Raw genomic sequence first — 19,820 nt, forward strand, 5'->3', positions numbered from 1 at the left:
AAAGTCACTTTGCTGACTTCTACTCTAAGGCAGGACTACAACTCATAGTCTCCTGGTGATTGGCGCAGTCACCCAGTTGGCTTTCATAACTAAGGATGGGCTAGAATTCACGGTCCCCTACTGGTGCCTTCACCATGAAACCAAACTGCTAATCTGCATAGCATCTTCTCACACTCACCTTTGTGGGGGAGCCAATGATAGTCGGCAGGGGAGTTTTGAAGGGCCAGTCCGAGCTCCTTGGAGACGACCCCATGTGTTTGGTGGGCGACGTCCCCAGACTGACCGGCCGGGTGGGCTGGGGCGAATGGCCATAGCTGCAGCCTGCGTAGGATGGGCAGATGGGATCGGAATGCTGCTTCCGAAGCTTCTGCTTGTTCTGGTAAATGTCCGTCAGGGTGGGCGTGTTTTGCAGTCGAGCTCCTGTCAACAGGAAGGACTGTGGAGACTGGGACTGCGTGGCCGAGGAACCTGGCAGGGAGGAAGAGAAAGATTAGGGGATTTGGGGCATCTGCTCAACCACGGACTTGCATCCGCATTTTTCAGCCCTGGCAACTGTTGGATGGGTGGCCTTTTGCTCCCAGAATTCCCCAGTCAGCTGGCTTTGAGACGGATGGACTTCAATTCCCAGAATTCCCCAGCCAGCATGCTTTAAGAGGGTGGACTTCCACTCCCAGAATTCCCCAGCCAGCATGCTTTAAGAGGGGTGGACTTCCACTCCCAGAATTCCCCAGCCAGCATGCTTTAAGAGGGTGGACTTCCACTCCCAGAATTCCCCAGCCAGGATGCTTTAAGAGGGGAGGACTTCCACTCCCAGAATTCCCCAGCCAGCATGCTTTAAGAGGGTGGACTTCCACTCCCAGAATTCCCCAGCCAGCATGCTTTAAGAGGGGTGGACCTCTACTCCCAGAATTCCCCAGCTGGCGTGTTTTAAGAGGGGTGAACTTCCACTCCCAGAATCCCCCAGCCAGAATGCTTTAAGAGGGGTGGACTTCCTCTCCCAGAATCCCCGCCAGGATGCTTGAAAATTGGTGGACTTCAACTCCCAGAATTCTCAGCTAATATGCTTTAAGATGGGTGGACTTCCAGATCCAGAATTATCACCTAAGTTCTCAGTTAACTCTAACTCCCAGAATGCTTTAAGATGGGTAGTCTTTCAGTCCCAGAATTCCCCAGCCAGCCTGACAACTGACGTACACCCATTTTAAAGCATTCTGGCTGGGGAATTCTGGGAGCTGAAGCCCACCCACCTTGAAGTTCCAAATTTCAAAACACATTGTGTTCTGCCCTTTACCCGAAGTTTTATTCTTCCAGACTAACATTTGTGGCAGTTCATGTCTCCAAACCTCAGCCAGTAAATCCCTGCTGAGACACCCCCAAAAGCAAACTAGGATCACGTCTCCCCTTTTCTTTTTGGACCTGGGGGGAGTAATGCATACAGCCCTACAAACCATCTTCTCTTGTCCAGATCTGTTTTTTAAAAGCAGCTCCTTTGAACAGGTGCTTTACAGGGGCACTGGAATTAACAGAATAAATCAGAACAACAGGGTTGGAAGGGACCGTGGAGGTCTTCTAGTCCAGCCCCCTGCTTTAAGGCAGGAGAGTCTGTATCATTACAGACAAATGACTGTCCAGTCTCTTCTTCAAAACCTCCAGCGGTAGAGCGCCCACAATGTCTGGTGGCAAGCTGTTCCACTGGTTAATTGTCCTCACTGTTAGGAAGTTTCTATTTAGTTCCAGGCTGCTTCTCTCCTTGAATTAGTTTCCATCCATTGCTTCTTCTCCTGCTTTGGAGAATAAGTTGACCCCCTTTTCGTCTTTGGGGCAGCCCCTCAAATATTGGAAGACTGCTATCATGTCTCCCAGCAACAGTGAGAACTGAACTGGACATGGAATTCCTGATTGGTTCAAAATTGGGGAAAGGAGTCCGGCAAGGCTGTTCACAGTCGCCCTGCCTATTTCACTTATATGCAGAGGACATCATGAGAAAGGCGGGGTTAGATAATCAAAAATTGGAATTGCTGGGAGAAATATCAACAACCTCAGATATGAAGAGGAGACCACTCTAATGGGAGGAAATGAAGAGGAACTAAAGAGCCTCTTAAGGCGGCTGAAGAAGGAGGAGAGTGCAAAAGTTGGCTTGAAACTCAACATTAAGAAAACTAAGATCATGGCATCTGGCCCTCTCAATTCCTGGCAAGTAGCGGGGGAACAAAGGGAGGGAGTGACAGATTTTATTTTCCTGGGCTCCAAGGTCACCGCAGATGGGGACTGCAGCCAAGAAATTAAAAGACGCTTGTTCCTGGGGAGGAAAGCGATGGCAAATCTAGACAGCATCCTAAAAAGCAGAGACATCACCCTGCCAACACAAGTGGGTCTAGCCAAGGCTGTGGTTTTCCCAGTTGCAACGGATGGCTGTGAAGGTTGGACCATAAGGAAGGCTGAGCACCAAAGAATGGAGGCCTTTGAACTCTGGGGCTGGAGAAGAAGACTCCTGCATTGAGTCCCTTGGACTGCAAGGCCATCCAACCGGTCAGTCCTGGAGGAGATCCACCCTGGCTGCTCTTTAGAAGGCCAGATCCTGAAGAGGAAACTCAAAGACTTTGGCCATCTAAGGACAAGGAAGGACTCCCTGGAGAAGAGCCACATAGATAGATGGATGGATGGATGGATGGATGAACGGACACTTATTGAGAGAAAGATAACAGGTAATAAATAGAAGATAGATAGACAGACAGATAATAATAATATATATAGAAAAGAGAGAAAGACAGACAGACATTGATTGAGAGAAAGAGGACAGGGAATGTATAGATCTTTGAACTCTGGTGCTGGAGAAGACTCCTGCATTGAGTCCCTTGGACTGCAAGGCCATCCAACCGGTCAGTCCTAGAGGAGATCCACCCTGGCTGCTCTTCAGAAGGCCAAATCCTGAAGAGGAAACTCAAAGACTTTGGCCACCTAATGAGAAGGAAGAAGGACTCCCTGGAGAAGAGCCTCATGCCGGGAAAGATGGAGGGCAAAAGAAGAAGAAGGGGACGACAGAGAAGGAGGGGGCTGGATGGAGTCACCGAAGCAGTCGGCGTGAGCTTCAATGGACTCCAGAGGGTGGCAGAGGACAGGAAGGCCTGAAGGAACGTCGTCCATGGGGTTGCGATGGGTCAGACATGACTTCGCAACTGACAACACCATCATGTCTCTCCCAGCCCTTCTTTTCATTAGACTAGACACAATTCTTGCAATTGTTCTCTTTGTTTTAGCTTCCAGTTCCTTAATTACCTTCAACCCTACTGTCTGGGGATCATGGATAGGAGAGTCCTTCCCATCCTCTGGTTGTACCAACCCGTTCTTTTCAAGCCACCCGTTGCAGGAAGGCATAATGAACGTGATGAGGGAGGGGGAGGAGGACCAAGAGGGGAAGAAAGCTCTGGTCCTCCCAGGTCACCCGAGTGGCTGAAAGGAGGCTTTCATGAGCTACAACAAAGCCCTCGCAGAGTCTCAGGGAGCTTTTCAACCCAGGCCAACTGGGGTGACGGCTGTGACTTGTCCTCACAAGACCTTCTCAAGGGGCCATGCTCACAGAAAGCATCTGACCGGCATCTGAGCACATGTGGGGCCCAGAAAGACAAGCTCAGGCAAGGGAGGGAATCTCCCTCACCCCATTCCATTTACTGATCTCTCTCTCTCTCCCCAATGCCTCTATGGCACTTCAGTCGTATAGAGATAGAGATGGGATGCCTAGAGAAGCCCTGTTCTAGCAAGGATTGGTTACCTAGCTGCAATCAGTCAGTCAGTCTCTACCAAGCTATACGTAGGTGGGTCTCCCTCCCTCATCTCCCTCTCTGTCTGTCTGCATCCATCTATCCATCATCTCTCTCTCTTTCTGTTCATCCATCCACCCACCTTCCTATCCATCTACATGTCTATCCATCTCTTTCTCTATCCATCCATCCATGCATCATCTCTCCGTTGATCCATCCATCCATCATCCACCCACCCACCCACCCGTTTATCCATCCATCCATCCATCCATCCATCCATCCATCATCTTCTCATCTGTCTATTCATCCATCTATCCTTTTCTCTCATCTATCTATCCATCCATCCATCATCTTTTCCCATCCACCCACCCATCCCCCTCTCTATCCATCCATCCATCCATCCATCCATCCATCCATCCATCATCTGTTGATCCATCCATCATCCACCCACTCACCCATCTGTCAATCTATCCAGCCACCCATCTATCATCTTTTGTCAGCCATCCATCCATCCACCCACCCATCTACCTATCCATCTACATATCTATCCACCTCTTTCTCTATCAATCCATCCATCTCTATCCATCTCTATCCAAGCTGGACTTCCCTGGCGCTATCCCCCACCGCGAGGAGGCGGAACCAGACTCTATAAACTGGTACCGCCCCAGGCACCTGATGGAATCTGATAGATTCCTGACGGAGCTTGGGCCAATACCTGTAGCCTTGTCCCGCTCCCGCTCCGAGGACCTAGTGACTGCCTGGAATAGGGCGACGACTGGGGCCTTGGACCGGGTTGCGCCTTTGCGACCTCTCCTGCGGCATCGACCCACCCGGGCTCCTTGGTTCACTGAGGAGCTCAGGGTGATGAAGCGCCACAGGAGACGTCTAGAGAGCAGGTGGAGATCCTCGCGCTCCGAATCTGACCGAACACAGGTAAGAGCCTATTTGCGGACTTACCTTGTGGCAATAAGAGCGGCCAAACGTAGACATTGTGCTGCTCTTATTGCGTCCGCGGATAACCGCCCTGCCGCCCTGTTTAGGGTGACCCGCTCCCTTTTATCGCAGAGGGCGCGGGAGACACCCTTACAGGGTAGAGCAGAGGAGTTTGGGGAATATCTTCAGGACAAAATCGATCAGATCCGGAGCGGGTGGACCTCCGTCAGTGGACCAGACGAGCCGCCAACAGCGAGTCTTGAGAGACCATTCTGGGAGGAGTTTGACTCTGTTGCCCCCGAGGATTTGGACAGGCTGCGTGGACGGCTGCGACCCACCACTTGTTTAACGGACCCGTGCCCCTCCTGGCTGGTACTGGCAGCCTGGGAGGTGACACGAGGCTGGCTCCTGGGCCTGGTGAGCGCCTCACTGAGTGAGGGATACTTACCAACCGCCTTGAAAGAGGCGGTGGTGAGACCCTTGCTCAAGAGGCCTGCGCTCGACCCAACGGAGCTAGCTAACTATCGTCCAGTCTCCAACCTTCCCTTTCTGGCGAAGGTTGTCGAGAATGTGGTGGCGCAGCAGCTCCCGCGACACCTAGACGAATCCGACTATCTAGACCCACGCCAGTCCGGCTTCCGACCCGGGCACAGCACTGAGACAGCCTTGGTCGCGTTGGTCGATGATCTCTGGAGGGCCAGAGATAGGGGTTGCTCCTCTATCCTGGTCCTATTAGACCTCTCGGCGGCTTTTGATACCATCGACCATGGTATCCTATTGCGCCGGTTGGAGGGGATGGGAGTCGGAGGCACCGTTTTGCGGTGGTTCGGCTCCTACCTCTCCGACCGGAAGCAATGTGTGTTGACAGGGGGGCAGAGATCGTCCCTGAGGCCACTCACTTGTGGGGTGCCACAGGGGTCGGTCCTCTCGCCTCTCCTGTTCAACGCATATGTGAAGCCGCTGGCTGAGATCATCCGTGGTTTTGGGGTTGAGTACCATCTTTACGCTGATGATACTCAGCTGTATATTTCAACCCCAAACCACCCCAACGAGGCTGTCGAAGTGATGTCCCGGTGTTTGGAAGCCGTCGGGGTCTGGATGGGGGACAACAGACTTAAACTCAACCCCTCCAAGACCGAGTGGCTGTGGTTACCGGCGCCTCGGTTCAGCCAGCTGACTCCATCGCTGGCCATAGGGGGCGAACAATTGTCCCCTGTGGAGCGGGCGCGCAATTTGGGCGTCCTCCTTGATGCCCGGCTGTCAATGGAGGACCATGTGGCAGCCGTGGCGAGGGGGGCGTTCCACCAGGTTCGCCTGGTGCGCCAATTGCGCCCCCTACTGGACCGGAGTGCCCTGCGCACGGTCACTCATGCGCTGGTGACGTCTCGCCTGGACTACTGCAATGCTCTCTACATGGGGCTTCCCTTGGGACGCATCCGGAGACTGCAGCTAGTTCAGAACGCAGCCGCGCGGGTTATTATGGGAAGTACACGTTACTCCCACGTAACACCTCTCCTGCGCGAGCTGCACTGGCTACCTGTGGCCTTTCGGGTGCGTTTCAAGGTATTGATCACCATCTTTAAAGCGCTCCATGGCATCCTACCACACACGTCCCTGCGGCCTATCCGCTCACACAGAGAGGGGCTCCTCCTGGTGCCGTCTGCTGGTCAATGCCAGCGGGCGACACCTAGGAGTAGATCCTTCTCTGTGATGGGCCCAACCCTCTGGAATGACCTCCCCCCTGACATTCGAACTACCACCGACCTCCGTTCCTTCCGGCAAAAGTTAAAGACTCACCTATTTCAATCAGCTGGCCTGGCACTTTCTTAGTTTTACCTCCCGGGGATTTATTCATTTTAATTGGGTTTGGGGTTTTAAAAGTTTTTATTATACTATATATCATATTTAATATTTATTATTCCATGTACAGTCTTGCAACCTCCTCCACCTACCTACTTATTTAATTATTCAACTGTTTTGCATGTATTTTATAACGTATTTTAGTGACTGTACACCGCCCCGAGTCCCTTTCGGGAGAGGGGGCGGTCTATAAATATGAATAATAATAATAATAATAATAATAATAATAATAATAATAATAATAATAATAATAATAATAATCATCTCCCTCTGTTGATCCATCCATCTTGCACCCACCCCTCTATCTATCTATCCATCCATCCATCCATCCATCCATCCATCCACCCATCATCTTGTCATCCATCCATCCATCATCTTCTCATCTGTCTATCCATCCATCATCTTTTCCCATCTACCCACCCATCCCTCTCTCCATCCATCCATCCATCTACTTAACCATCTACATATCTATCCATCTCTTCTCCATCCATCCATCATCCACCAACCCATCTGTCAATCTATCCATCCATCCACCCATCTATCATCTTCTCTCATCTACCCATCATCTTCTCATCTGTCCGTCCATCCATCTGTCCATCCATCCTTCCTTTTCTCTCACCTATCCATCATCTTTTCCCACCCACCTACCCCTCTCTCCATCCATCCATCATTTTTCATCTTTCTCATCTCTCTCTCCCCTCTACATCTCATCTCATCTCTTTCTCTCTCTTTCTCACATAACATTCGTGGACGTACCATGACTTGGTTCCTAAAATATAATTCTCCATCCCTCCCGTCAAAAATTACAAAATGGAGCACCCAGAGCCTTGGAAACCCAGAACAGAACTGCCTGTCATCTAACAATTCCTCGCCCTCTGCCTCTTAAGCGGTCAAATTATCACCACCAGCCTCCTGAACGTGCTTAGTTGGGAAGGCTTCAAAATTCCCGGGCAAAAGGGATCTTTGAGGCTTTGTACCTTCACAGGAGACAAAAAACTCTCCCTTAAAACTCGGATTGGGTGGGGAAACAGGACGACAAATAGAAACTGCTCACCTGAAGAGCTTCGGCCCCTTATTTCGTGCCCTTGCAGCTGCCCGCAACAGCAATGCCCAAGTTGCTCAGGTATGGTACCAACTGGGGGGGGGGGGGGGAGGAAATAGAGGAAATTGTCGAGTTTGTTTTTGCAAATACAGGTAGTCCGTGACTTAGAACCACAATTGAAGCCAAAATTTCTGATGTTGACGTTTGTTAAGTGAGTTTTGTCCCATTTTACAACAGACAGACAGATAGGTAAACAAACAGACAGACAGACAGACAAATATCCAGGCAGAGACAGGCAGACAAATAGACAGACAGGCAGGCAGATAGACAGATAAATAGACAGACAGAGACAGATAGACAGACAAATAGACAGACAGAGACAGACCAGGCAGATAGACAGACAGGCAGGCAGATAGACAGATAAATAGACAGACAGAGACAGATAGACAGACAAATAGACAGACAGAGACAGACAGGCAGATAGACAGACAGAGACAGACAGGCAGATAGACAGACAGGCAGGCAGATAGACAGATAAATAGACAGACAGAGACAGATAGACAGATAAATAGACAGACAGAGACAGGTAGACAGACAAATAGACAGACAGAGACAGGTAGACAGACAAATAGACAGACAGGCAGACAAATAGACAGACAGACAGGCAGATAGACAGGCAGCCAGGTAGATAGACAGATAAATAGACAGACAGAGAAAGATAAATAGACAGAGACAGAGAGGCAGACAAATAGACAGACAGGCAGACAAATAGACAGACAGGCAGGCAGATAGACAGATAAATAGACAGACAGAGACAGATAGACTGACAAATAGACAGACAGACAAATAGACAGACAGACAGGCAGACAGGCAGAGGCTGACAAGCAGGCAGGCAGGCAGGCAGATAGACAGACAGACAGACAGGCAGGCAGGCAGACAAACATATTTGATTGTTAAGTGAAACACTGCAGTTGTTAAGTTAGTAACATGGTTATTAAGTGATTCATGCTCACCTCTTTGCTTCCCAGGTGGTCACAAAAGGAGATCACATGACCCGGGATGCTGCAACTGTCATAAATATGAATCAGTTGCCAAAGGTCTGAATGTAGATCATATGACTGTGGGGACACTGCGAGGGTCATAAGTATGTAAAATGGTTATAAGTTGCTATTTTCAGCGCTGTTGTAACTTTGAATGGTCACTGAATCAACCATTGTAAGTCGAGGACCACCTGTACTAAAATCAGGGGGGAAAAACCCGAGGCAAAATCACCAGACGAGTTAGTAAAACAATAGATTTGAACCAGCATCTCCCCAATCACAACCCAGCCGGAGAATTACAGCATAATCGCTCTCCGTAAACACTATACATCTAGTCCTCGGTTTACAACCATTCATTTAGTGACCGTTCAAAGTTACAGCGGCACTGAAAAAAGTGACTTAGGACCGTTTTTCACACTTACGACCTTCATATCAGGCCCACGATCAGGTGATCAAAATTCAGATGCTTCGCAACGGGTTCATACTTATGACCGTCGCAGGGTCCCGGTGCCACACGATCCCCTTTTGCGACCCCGACAGGGAAAGTCAATGGGGAAGCCAGATTCACTTAACAAGCGGGTTGCTAACTTATCCACTGTAGTGATTCGCTTAACAACGGTGGCAAGAGAGGTCTTAAAATGGGGGGAAACCTCACTTAACAAATGTCTCGCTCTAGCAACGGAAATGTTGGGCTCAATTGTGGTCGTAAGAAGCGGGGATGATCGGGAGAGGCCCAAAGAGGTCGCCTCTTGGGTTTTATATCACGATTTTGGGCTTGTGCTGTATTGGGGCTCACCTAGTGGCGAAGGGGAGTACGGCCTCGAAGAGCCCGTGGACAGTCTGCGCCCCACGGTCTGGGCAGTGTCCGCCTGCACCGGGGAGCTGGAGCCGGTCTTCAGGAAGCCCAAAGGGCTGGTGTTTGAGCGCCGCACGGCCCCAGATCTGAAAGGAGAAGAGGAAAAGTTTAACTAGCTAAGACACCCAGGGGATAACAAAGTGACAATGTGTATATATTGCCCATGTGGCGACATCCTGACAGAAGGGCAATCTTGAAATGTTTGATGTTTGACTATTTCCTTAGCAAGTATATTGGTACACACACACATACATACAATTATATCTATCTATCATCTATCTATCTATCTATCTATCTATCATCTATCTATCTATCTATCTATCTATCTATCTATCTATCTATCTATCATCTATCTATCATCTATCTATCATCTATCTATCTATCTATCTATCATCTATCTATCTATCTATCTATCTATCTATCTATCTATCTATCTATCTATCTATCATCTATCTATCTATCTATCTATCTATCTATCTATCTATCTATCTATCTATCTATCTATCTATCTATCTATCTATCTATCATCTATGATACAGTGTTTTCCTGAAAATACAACCTATAAATAAGTCCCAGCCTGTTTTCTGTGCATGCACCCAATATACCGTATTTTTCTAAGACGCACCCCCCCCCCCCGAAAGAGAGGGTGAAAATCTGGGTGCGTCTTATACACTGAATACAGCATTTTTGGCCTCCCAAAACCCTGCCCCCTTCAGTAAAATGGCTGTGCAGAACCTTTAGGAGGTTTCCAGAGTGCTCCTGGGGGCTGGGGAGGGCAGAAATGAGCACAAAATGTGCCGTTTTTGCACTCTATCAGCCTCCTAAAGGCTATGCATGCTTCCCCCCCCCCCCCTTTTTTTTGTTTTGCAAAAAACGGACCCGTTTTTGCAAAGGTTTTTGGGAGGTCTGCAGAGTGCAAAAAGTTTAAAAAAAATTGCCTCTTCAAAATCTTCATGAGACTTGTACTCCGAAAAATATGGTAAGTCCTGCCCTGAAAATAAGCCCTACTTAAATGCTTGCTCGTTCTGTTTGGTTGCTCGCGTTGCCGCTGACACAAGGTGAGGCAAAGGGGGCAGTGGAGCTACCTGTCGCACACACCAGGTTACCTTAGGGGTGTGGAGCCACGGGGGCCCTGAGGTAAGCCGGTGCGCACGTCAGGCAGCTCCACAGATTGGTCTACAGTCACCCAGTCGGCTTTCATGCCTAAGGTTGACTAGAACTCACAGTCACCCGGTGATTGGCCCATAGTCACCAAGCTGGCTTTCATGGCTAAGGCAGGGCTAGAACTTACCGTCACCTGGTGATTGGACCAAAGTCACCCAGTCGGCTTCCATGCCTAAAACAAGCCTAGATCTATCTATCTATCGTCTGCCTGCCTGCCTGGCTACGTACCTACCTAATAGTAGAGTCTTTTCTGTCATTGTACAAAATACAACAACGTTGGTTATGTCTACCATATCTACATCAGAGGTGCGTTCTAACCGATAGTGGTATGCCGGCCTGGGTCGCAAAACCAGCAGGGATCCAGGCTGGCCATGCCTCCGAACCAGTTCCCCAGTCGCTGCCACCATCTTGTTTTGGAGTTTTGCGTGTGCGAAGAACAATTTCCATTGAACTGTGCATCCACGCGAGCAAAGCAGCAGTACCACCGACTAGAACCCACCGATTGACATCTATACCTATGTCTATGTCTGTCTGTCTGTCTGTCTGTCTCTCTCTTGTGTGTAGAGTAGTGCAGTGGCCTAGAGGTGGAGCTCTTGCCTCACAATTAGGAGGCTGTGAGTTTGATCCTAGGTAGAGGCTACGTATAGTGTAGTGTAGTGTGGTATAGTATAGAGCAGTATAGAGTAGAGTAGAGTAGTATAGAGTAGTGTAGTATAGAGTAGTAGCACTGAAAATAATGACTCGTGACCGTTTTTCACACTTACGACCGTTGCGGCATCCCCGTGGCCACGGGATCAAAATCTGGATGCTTGGCAACTGATTCGTACATATGACGGCCACAGTGCCCCAGGGTCATGGGATCCACATTTGTGGCCTTCTGATGAGCAAAGTCAATGGGGAAGCCAGATTCGCTTAACAACCCTGTGACTATCTTCACACATGCAGTGATTCACTTAACGACCATGGCAAGAAAGGCCGTAAAGTGAGACCAAACTCACATAGCAACTTAACACTTGCTTAGCAACAACAATTTTGGGCTCAATTGTGGTCGTAAGTTAATGTTGTGGCTGGCAGCAGATCCGGACAGTGAGGAGGTTGGGGAGGAAGATGGGCCAGTCCTGGAGTCTGGGGAAGGCTCTGATGAGGGCTCTGTGTCGGAGGCAGAGATGGGGCCAGGGCCGTCTGACAGTTATCAGATGCCTTCGGAGTCAGACATCAGTGAGACAGAAGAACAGGTGGAGCCTGTTCCCAGGGTGTGTCTGCGCAGAGTTGCCAGAGGAAGGGAAGAGCTAAAGAACAGGGGTTGACTTGGGAGTAAGGCCACAGGTGGACGATGAATGGCCCCTCCCAGAGGGAATAAAAGAGGGGCGAAAGGGGAGTGGAGCTTGCAGGAGACACTGAGTTCCCTTCATTGGTTCGTGACTCTCTGAGGCTCCTTGCCAAGTTTTGCAGATATCGGCCTGGCAGCTCTCCAAGCCAGATAAGGTCTGTGACTGTAAATCCTCCCTTGAAAGACTTTGCTGGAGGTGAAGGAGCAGAATTCACAGTCAATTAATAAAAGGGCTTTTTTTTTTGTCGGGACAAGGAGTTGCCTTCATGCTCTTGGGAAGCCTCGTTCAGAACACAGCCGAAGACCCAGGGAGATCTTACCTTGGTGACCCGTGGGGATTTGACCCTGGGCTGGTGGCCGACGTCAGGTTCTGCTCTATGAGCTGGTAGTTCCGTAGCTGAGTAGGGACTGGGATGGGCACCGTTTCGCTCCGGGGGGAGACGGAAGGCTGGCACTGCCTGTAGATGAGGGACAAAGAGAGTTGCAACGAAGAGAGGCAGGGCAACCTCTGGGCCACGAAGTCCTCTTCTCCGCGGGGAGAAACTTTCATGGCTAAGTGTCTGACGATGGCGAAGAGCACGAAAGAGACCAGAGGGTGCCTGTTGTTAATTCACAGGGAAGGAAACACTCAGGGAGGAGGGCTGGCTTTGTAGGAAGTTAGCACCCACCCCTCTCCTGGAAGAATGAAATATCCTGGGAAATAGTGAAAAGGCAGAATATTATATTTCCCTAAATGTGAAAAGGGAAAAACATGTTTTTTTAAGACAAAGTGGCCCCCTGCAGCTTCCTACCGCCCCCCCCCCCAGCCCATCCCCACACCCTTTGTCAATGAGCCATTAAAGCCTGGGCTAGTCTACTCTACATAACAAAGGTAGGATCAGCCACAGAAACTCACATGGCACCTGGGAGCTTGGGACTCAAAAGACACACAGCCTACAAAGTTAGCTAAGATCCCATGGGAGTCTGACAACCAATCAGAATACTTTTCTTACACAGGAAGAGGAAACTGAGAGGTGGGGGCCGAACAGGGTATAAAAAAAACCTCAGGAGTTCTAAGCAAGCCCCTTTCCTCCTCTTTTTTCTTCTTCACCCAACATCTGGAAGGGATGTGATCCCCCTTTTCTTTTCAGGAGCTCAAGCCATGTGATCCTGCCCACCATTAAACCATCTTTCCAGTGTCTTTCCCCCCCCCCCAAAAAAAAAAAAACCTTGAACCCAGAAGGACATTTCTTTCAACAGCTGGAAAATTCGGTCATGCAATATAAAAAAAAGAAGATGAAAGAGGTTGCAATATAAACATTTTTTTAAAAAGAAGAAAAGAAATGGATTGCCTCTCCTCTCCTTTTCTTTCTGGCGGTTTGAGACACAAAAGCAAACAAAACCTCCCTTTCTAGGAAAACCCACCGGGGAAGGGAGAACAGGAAGTTCAGAAGTCAGGATGGCTGAGTTTGTTGATTCAAGGCTCATAAAGTCAGGAGACTTGGGAAAAGAAACGGGGGGGGGGGGGAAGAAAAGAAAAAACAACAACAGATGACGCAACTTGTCCCTTGGATAGTAAACAAAGCAGCAGGGAGCACCTGGGCAGAGGGAGGGCAGGGCAGGCACCTGCTTGCTTTCGGCACCTTGGGCTGCAAATGCCGTGCAACCTTCGCTGGAAGACAGCCAGCTAGGACTAAGATTTTGGCCTGTTTCTGTCCCCCCTCCTCCCTCCCCAAAAAGACTTGAGTTCAGCTCCAAAAGCCTTCCAGATGGGGTCGCTCAAACCCACGCTTGGGGGTGCGGGAGGCAGGGAAGTCACTTGTCAGTATATAAGTAATTATGAGCTGGAATAGACATGGGAGCAGGTCAGCCAATGGGGACTGTTTGGTGGCTCGGAGCCTGGCTTAGCCTAAAATCAGGGGTCACCAAGACGATTGCACAGCTGATCTTTGGAACTTTCTTTTACTTTAAAGATGTTTTTTTTTTTACTGCAGGTTCTCCGGAAACACAGAGGGGGGAGGGGGAGGGCTTTTCCGTTTTTGCTCCCATCAGGCTTCCCTGAAGGCTGCTAGGCCAAAAACGGGGATGGGGTGCTGAAAAAGAAAGAAAGAAAGGAGAGAGAGAGAAAGAAAGAGAAAGAAAGAAAGAAAGAAAGAAAGAAAGAAAGAAAGAAAGAAAGGGAGGCAAAAAGCAGAGGAAGGAAGGACTATAAACCTGGCACTAGACGCAGCTTCCAAGCATAAACCAGTGGCTGGAAGGGACCTGGAGGTCATCTAGTCCAACCCCCTGCTCCAGCAGGACATTGCTAAAGTGAGTTTCTGTCTTTTGATCCCCCAGTTACATGACTACATAGCCACGTCTACCCAGTCACCACAGAACTGGTAGTAAAAAAAAATTAATTTCACCACTGGCTTGTACCATTGGTAAACCACAGGGTTGGGTGTTGAGTTCCTTACTCTATACTCTTTATGTGCATGACTGCATTCTCCATAGCGCTGCTAGGAGAGTCCAAGGAAGGGTTAACACAGCCTGTTTGCCCATGGACTGAGTAGATTTTCCCCCCTCTGGCCACGCCTCCTTTGCTTCTTCCGGCTCAGTTTTAAAAACTCAGTCCGCCCGATAGGACGAGTTTGGGGAACACTCAGCTTTGAGCAAATAGGCTGGGTTCTCCAATAGTATTTTTAGAGTATTTTATGTGTCGATATTAAGTTGTTATTAGGATTTTTCCCCAGATTTTATTATTTTGACTTTTTATTTTCCCTTTCTATTTTTTACCAAGAAGAAGATTTCCAAAAGTAAGACTGAGGCAGCGATCGGTTCCACAGCTGCTTAGTCGCAGCTGGGGGAACAAGCGAGGCCGCTCGTCCGGCGTCTGCTGGCGAACGCAGGGAAGGACGGCAATCCCCGTGTTTCCCTGGTCGCTTTGGAGGGGAGGCTTTTAAAAAAAGCCCTTGCCTTTCCAAACGGCGTCTTTTGCCGATCGGGAGAGCGGCGGCCATTTTGAAAAGCGCTGCTTTGGCGCGCTTTTCGGCTGCAGCCAATAGGAAGCGCCTGGACCTTAAGTGAGGCTTTTGGCGCGCAGAAGAGCCGGCGGCCATTTTTTGGGGAGCATTTTACCCACCGGGAAGCAGCAGCAAGCAGCAGAGCCTCTCCGCCTCAAGCAGACAGCCGCGGAGGATTGCGAGGGCTTGCCTGGGTCTCCAGCAAGCCTGAAGTTCCCCAGCCACCTAAGGGGAAGCGGCAAGGAGTGTCCTGGTGCCTGATCCAGCCTCCCACCTGAGTCTGCAGACGCTTCTGGAGCCGTCGGGCCAGCGTCCACTGCCCTTCCCACAGCAGCGACCTCTTCGACTCAAGACCAACCAAGGATGGCTGATGAAGGTTTGGAGCGAAGGGAGGAGCTGGCAGGGCCATCTGCAAAGCGCAGTAGGGCAGATCCCTCAGGCCAGGGGAGAAAGGGAAACAAGGGCGCTGGGGGAAAGCTTCCCACTCTTCAGCTGGGAGCAAAGCCCCCAAAATTCAAGGGGACAAGGGGCAGGACTCCCTAAAGGACACGTCTGCTAGGCCCCAGGTTCCCTCTGCACCCTTGCCAAGTGAGGCTGGGCCAGTTCCTTCCCCACCCATCCAGAGGGAGATAGAGCAGGGGGAGGAGATGGGGGATAGATCCCCATCCTTCTGTGATAGGGATTCCATGTCAGGGTCCCCTGCAGCCTCTCTGGGCTACCCAGGTTCTCCTAGCTCTTCAGTCAGGGAGGACATCCCCTCCTTTCAATGCTGTTTTCATGCAGAGGATCAGAGAGATCCTCCTAGGGGGGCCAGGGGACATTCCTATGCCCAATCCAGGCCTGTAGAGGACAAGGGCCCAGCTAGGTCAGCAGAGATGAGGGATCTCATCACGCAGGCTATTTCCCAGGGTGTGGTAGAGGCCATGAGGCTACAGGAAGGCAGGGGTGGCAAGGCCTCTAGGCCTGCTCGCCCCCTGGGGGAAAAGAGGACCAGAGTCCTCGATTCCCCGGGCACTTCTATCACCACAGAGGTGTCTACGTGGGAGGAGGAGACTGCTGAGGACTTTGCTCTCTCGGAGGATGAGGATATGCCTCCAGACAAGCCCTCCTTCACAGGCCTCTTTAAGCCATCCTTATTCAAGGCCATCTTACACAAGGCCAGAGCCTCTACTGAGCTTGGTGCCAAACCTAAGGACAAGGAAGTCCCCTCTACTTCCCAGGACCTCATGGCAGGGCTGTTCAGCGAAACAATCCCTGACCCAGAACTGATACCAGTCCCTGACATGTTCATGGAGGTTATTCAGCGCCAATGGGCACAGCCAGGTACCCTGGCCAACCCCAGTGGCGCAGCCAAATCTATGTACCCCCTAGAACCTAGACTGGAGGATGTATTGAAGCCTCCAGAGGTGGATGCCCCTGTGGTCTCTCTGACCTCTAACTCTAATCTCCCGGCCGAGCTATTAGAAGGGTTAAAGGCAGAGGATAAGAGGGCAGAAAAGGCTTGTCTCAAAACGCACCAGGCGGCTGCCTGGGCGATCAAAACATCCACTTCTGCCTCGTTCTTTACGAGGGCATCCCTATTATGGCTGCGCCAACTCAGATCTCAGCCCCCATTTGAAGCATCTCGTTGGCGACATGATCTTAACAAGATCATTACGGCTGTGGAATATGCCTCTGATGCATCCCTGCATGCAGCGAAATTCGCCTCCAGGGCACTAGCGTCTAACATCACTTCTCGCCGCCTGCACTGGCAGGCGGACATGAAGGCGAAGTGGAAGCTGGCTTCAGCTCCATTCAAGGGAGAGAACCTCTTTGGGGATTCCCTAGAGAAATTCCTAATTGAGACTAAGGATAAGAGGAAGATTCTCCCTTCCACCTTCAGGAAGCATGACAGGAAAGGTCAGGGCTCGTTCAGGAAACAGGCCTTTCGGGCACAGGAAGGTGCCCAGGCCTCCACCTCTTCCTATTCCTCCCAGAGACAGTTTAACCAGTCCTCTGACAGGTCCCAGGAACGAAACAACTTTTCTTCCAGGGGCAGACAATCCAATCAAGGGTCCTTCCGGAAGCCCTTTCGTGGGGGCTCCCACAACCGTCAGTTTAGACGTGGGAAGTGACCGTCTGGGGTCTCCTCCCATCGGGGGCCGCCTGCAATTCTATGCAGACCGTTGGGAGGAAACAACCTCGGACAAATGGGTCTTAAACACCATCAGGAGGGGTCTAACTTTGGAGTTTCTATCCTTCCCTCCGCGGACCTTCGTTCGCTGCCCACTATCCAAGAACCCTGTAAAGAGGGCTTTCATGCAGGCAGAGATAGATCATCTTCTGCAGATCAACGCAATAGAGTCAGTTCCTCCAGAACAGGAAGGGAGGGGGTTCTACTCCATTCTCTTCCTGGTCCCCAAGAGTTCAGGGGGGTGGAGGGCCATCTTAGATCTGAAGCGCCTGAACAGACATCTGGCCTACAAGCGCTTCAAAATGCAGTCTCTTCAGTCGATCCTAAGCTGCACGCGACAAGGGGATCTGCTCACCTCCATCGATCTCAAGGAGGCGTATCTGCATGTGCCCATCCATCCCGCACACAGGAAGTTCCTGCGCTTGTGTTACAACGGAAAGCACTTCCAATACAGGGCGCTTCCGTTCGGTCTTTCTTCTGCACCCAGAACGTTCACGAAGCTTCTTGCAGCTGTGGCGGCCCACCTGCGCAAGCTTCCGGTCCGCCTGGAGTGCTATCTGGACGACATCATCATCCACTCAAGGACTCATCAGCAAGCGGTGAGAGATGTAAACGTCACAGTCCACACCTTACAGGACCACGGTTTTTCCGTAAACATGGAAAAAAGCAACTTGACTCCTGCCACACGCATACAACACCTGGGCGCCATAATAGACTCGGTATCTTGCCAGGTGTCCCTGTCTCCAGAAAGAATCCGCAACCTCAGGAGCAGAATCCGGTCGTGTCGCAGGAACAGGTCCTGGCAGGTGGTGCAGCTATCCCAACTGTTAGGGATCATGATTTCTTGCCTCAACATAGTTCCCTGGGCACGTCTTCATGCAAGGGAGCTGCAATGGTTCTTACTTCCAATGCAAAGAGCAAAGATCAGCAACTCCACCAGGAAAGTTCGCATCCCACCAAGAGTGACTCGGTCTCTGAGTTGGTGGCAGTCTCGAGCAGTGGAGAAGGGCTGCCTATTCAGAGAACCCGACAGGATCGTGGTAACGACCGACGCCAGTCTCTACGGTTGGGGGGCGCATTGCCAAGGTCAGTTGGCGCAAGGCAGGTGGTCCAGCGCGGAGGCAGCCCGGAGCATCAATTGGCTAGAACTCAGGGCAGCCCGGCTTGCGCTGAGGAGATTTGCAGAACAGCTGAAGGGGCTCCACGTTCTGCTACTGACCGACAATGTGGCCACAAAGGCTCACGTGAACCGACAAGGAGGGACCCACTCCAAAAGGCTCATGTCAGAGGCGGAGGCCATAGGACGATGGGCAGAGATCCACTTAGCGTCGCTGAGGGCGGATCACATCTCCGGAACCAGCAACATGAGTGCGGATTGGTTGAGCCGTCAGACCATCGACAACTCGGAGTGGCAACTTCATCCGGACCTGTTCGCACAGGTGGTAAGGAGGTTTGGTCTCCCACAGGTCGACCTGTTTGCCACGGCGGCAAACACACAGCTCCAGCAGTTCTTCTCCCGCTACAAGTCAGCACAAGCGGAGGGGACGGATGCCCTGAGGTCCAGCTGGCCTCCAGGTCTTCTTTACGCGTTTCCGCCCCTCCCTCTGATCCCGCAGGTGATCTACAAGCTGCTGAAGGAGGGGGCGGAGCTCATTCTGGTGGCTCCACATTGGCCCAGGAGATCCTGGTTCGCGGACTTGGTCGATCTGTCTGTGGAACAACCGTGGAAAATTCCTCCAGACCAGGTATCCTTACGTCAGGGGGCCATCAACCATCCAGAGCCCCAATGGTTGCAGTTAGCCGTCTGGCACTTGAGGGGCAGCTTCTGAAAGACCAGAGCCTCTCAGACAACGTCATTAAAACTATCCAAGCTTCCAGACGTCCGGCCACTACTCGCATTTATGACGCGACTTGGGCTGCCTTTTCTTCCTGGTGCAGCCAACGGGACATTGACAGTGTAGAAGCGTCCATCCCTCAGTTATTGGACTTCCTACAAGAGGGCTTGGACAAAGGACTGGCGCCAGCCACACTCAGGCGCCAGGTTGCTGCATTATCCACCATCTTAGCCAGACACCAACCTCAATCCCTGAGTCACCATCCTCAGGTCAAGAGCTTTTTGAAGGGGGCCTACAACATTCGACCCCAGGTGGTGCACAGGTACCAGACCTGGAACCTACCCTTTGTCCTGCAGGCATTGACAGCGGCTCCCTTCGAACCTTTGAGGAAGGTCTCTCTTCGACATCTGACTCTTAAGACTGCCTTCCTCATAGCCATTACTTCAGCCAGAAGGGTATCTGAGATTGCGGCCTTCTCGGCCAAGGAAGAACTGTGCATCATTCACCCAGACAGGGTCATCCTACGGTTAGACCCCGCCTTCATGCCGAAGGTGAATTCTCATTTTCACAGGTCTCAGGAGGTTATCCTCCCGAATTTCTGTCCCAGCCCTCAACACTCCAAGGAGCGCAGGTGGCACAAATTGGACGTGCAAAGGGCAGTCCGCATTTACCTGAAACGAACTAAGGACATCAGGCACTCCGAGGCCTTCTTTGTGTCTTTTCAGCCAGGCTCACTGGGTCGCAAGGTGTCATCTTCAACCATAGGTCGGTGGCTGCGGGCTTGCATTAAGATGACATATGACCTTCAGGGCAAGCCGGTTCCACCTCGTGTAACGGCACACTCCACC

At 50.9% G+C, this 19,820-nt stretch overlaps 1 protein-coding gene across 1 annotated transcript in view; it reads right to left on the minus strand.

Annotated features, from left to right (window-relative positions):
• The window catches only part of ULK2 (unc-51 like autophagy activating kinase 2), a 149,678-nt gene that overhangs the window by 36,229 nt on the left and 93,629 nt on the right, over positions 1 to 19,820 (minus strand). The window contains exons 15-18 of the mRNA XM_081945398.1: positions 12,304 to 12,441; positions 9,430 to 9,575; positions 7,606 to 7,686; positions 179 to 468 (exon numbers count right to left, since the gene is read on the minus strand). Coding sequence (XP_081801524.1) covers positions 179 to 468; positions 7,606 to 7,686; positions 9,430 to 9,575; positions 12,304 to 12,441 — 655 coding nt within the window. The remainder of the gene's footprint in view (positions 1 to 178; positions 469 to 7,605; positions 7,687 to 9,429; positions 9,576 to 12,303; positions 12,442 to 19,820) is intronic.

Source organism: Natrix helvetica (genome assembly GCF_964273705.1).
Source record: "Natrix helvetica genome assembly, chromosome: 2".
Lineage (NCBI taxonomy): Eukaryota > Metazoa > Chordata > Lepidosauria > Squamata > Natricidae > Natrix > Natrix helvetica.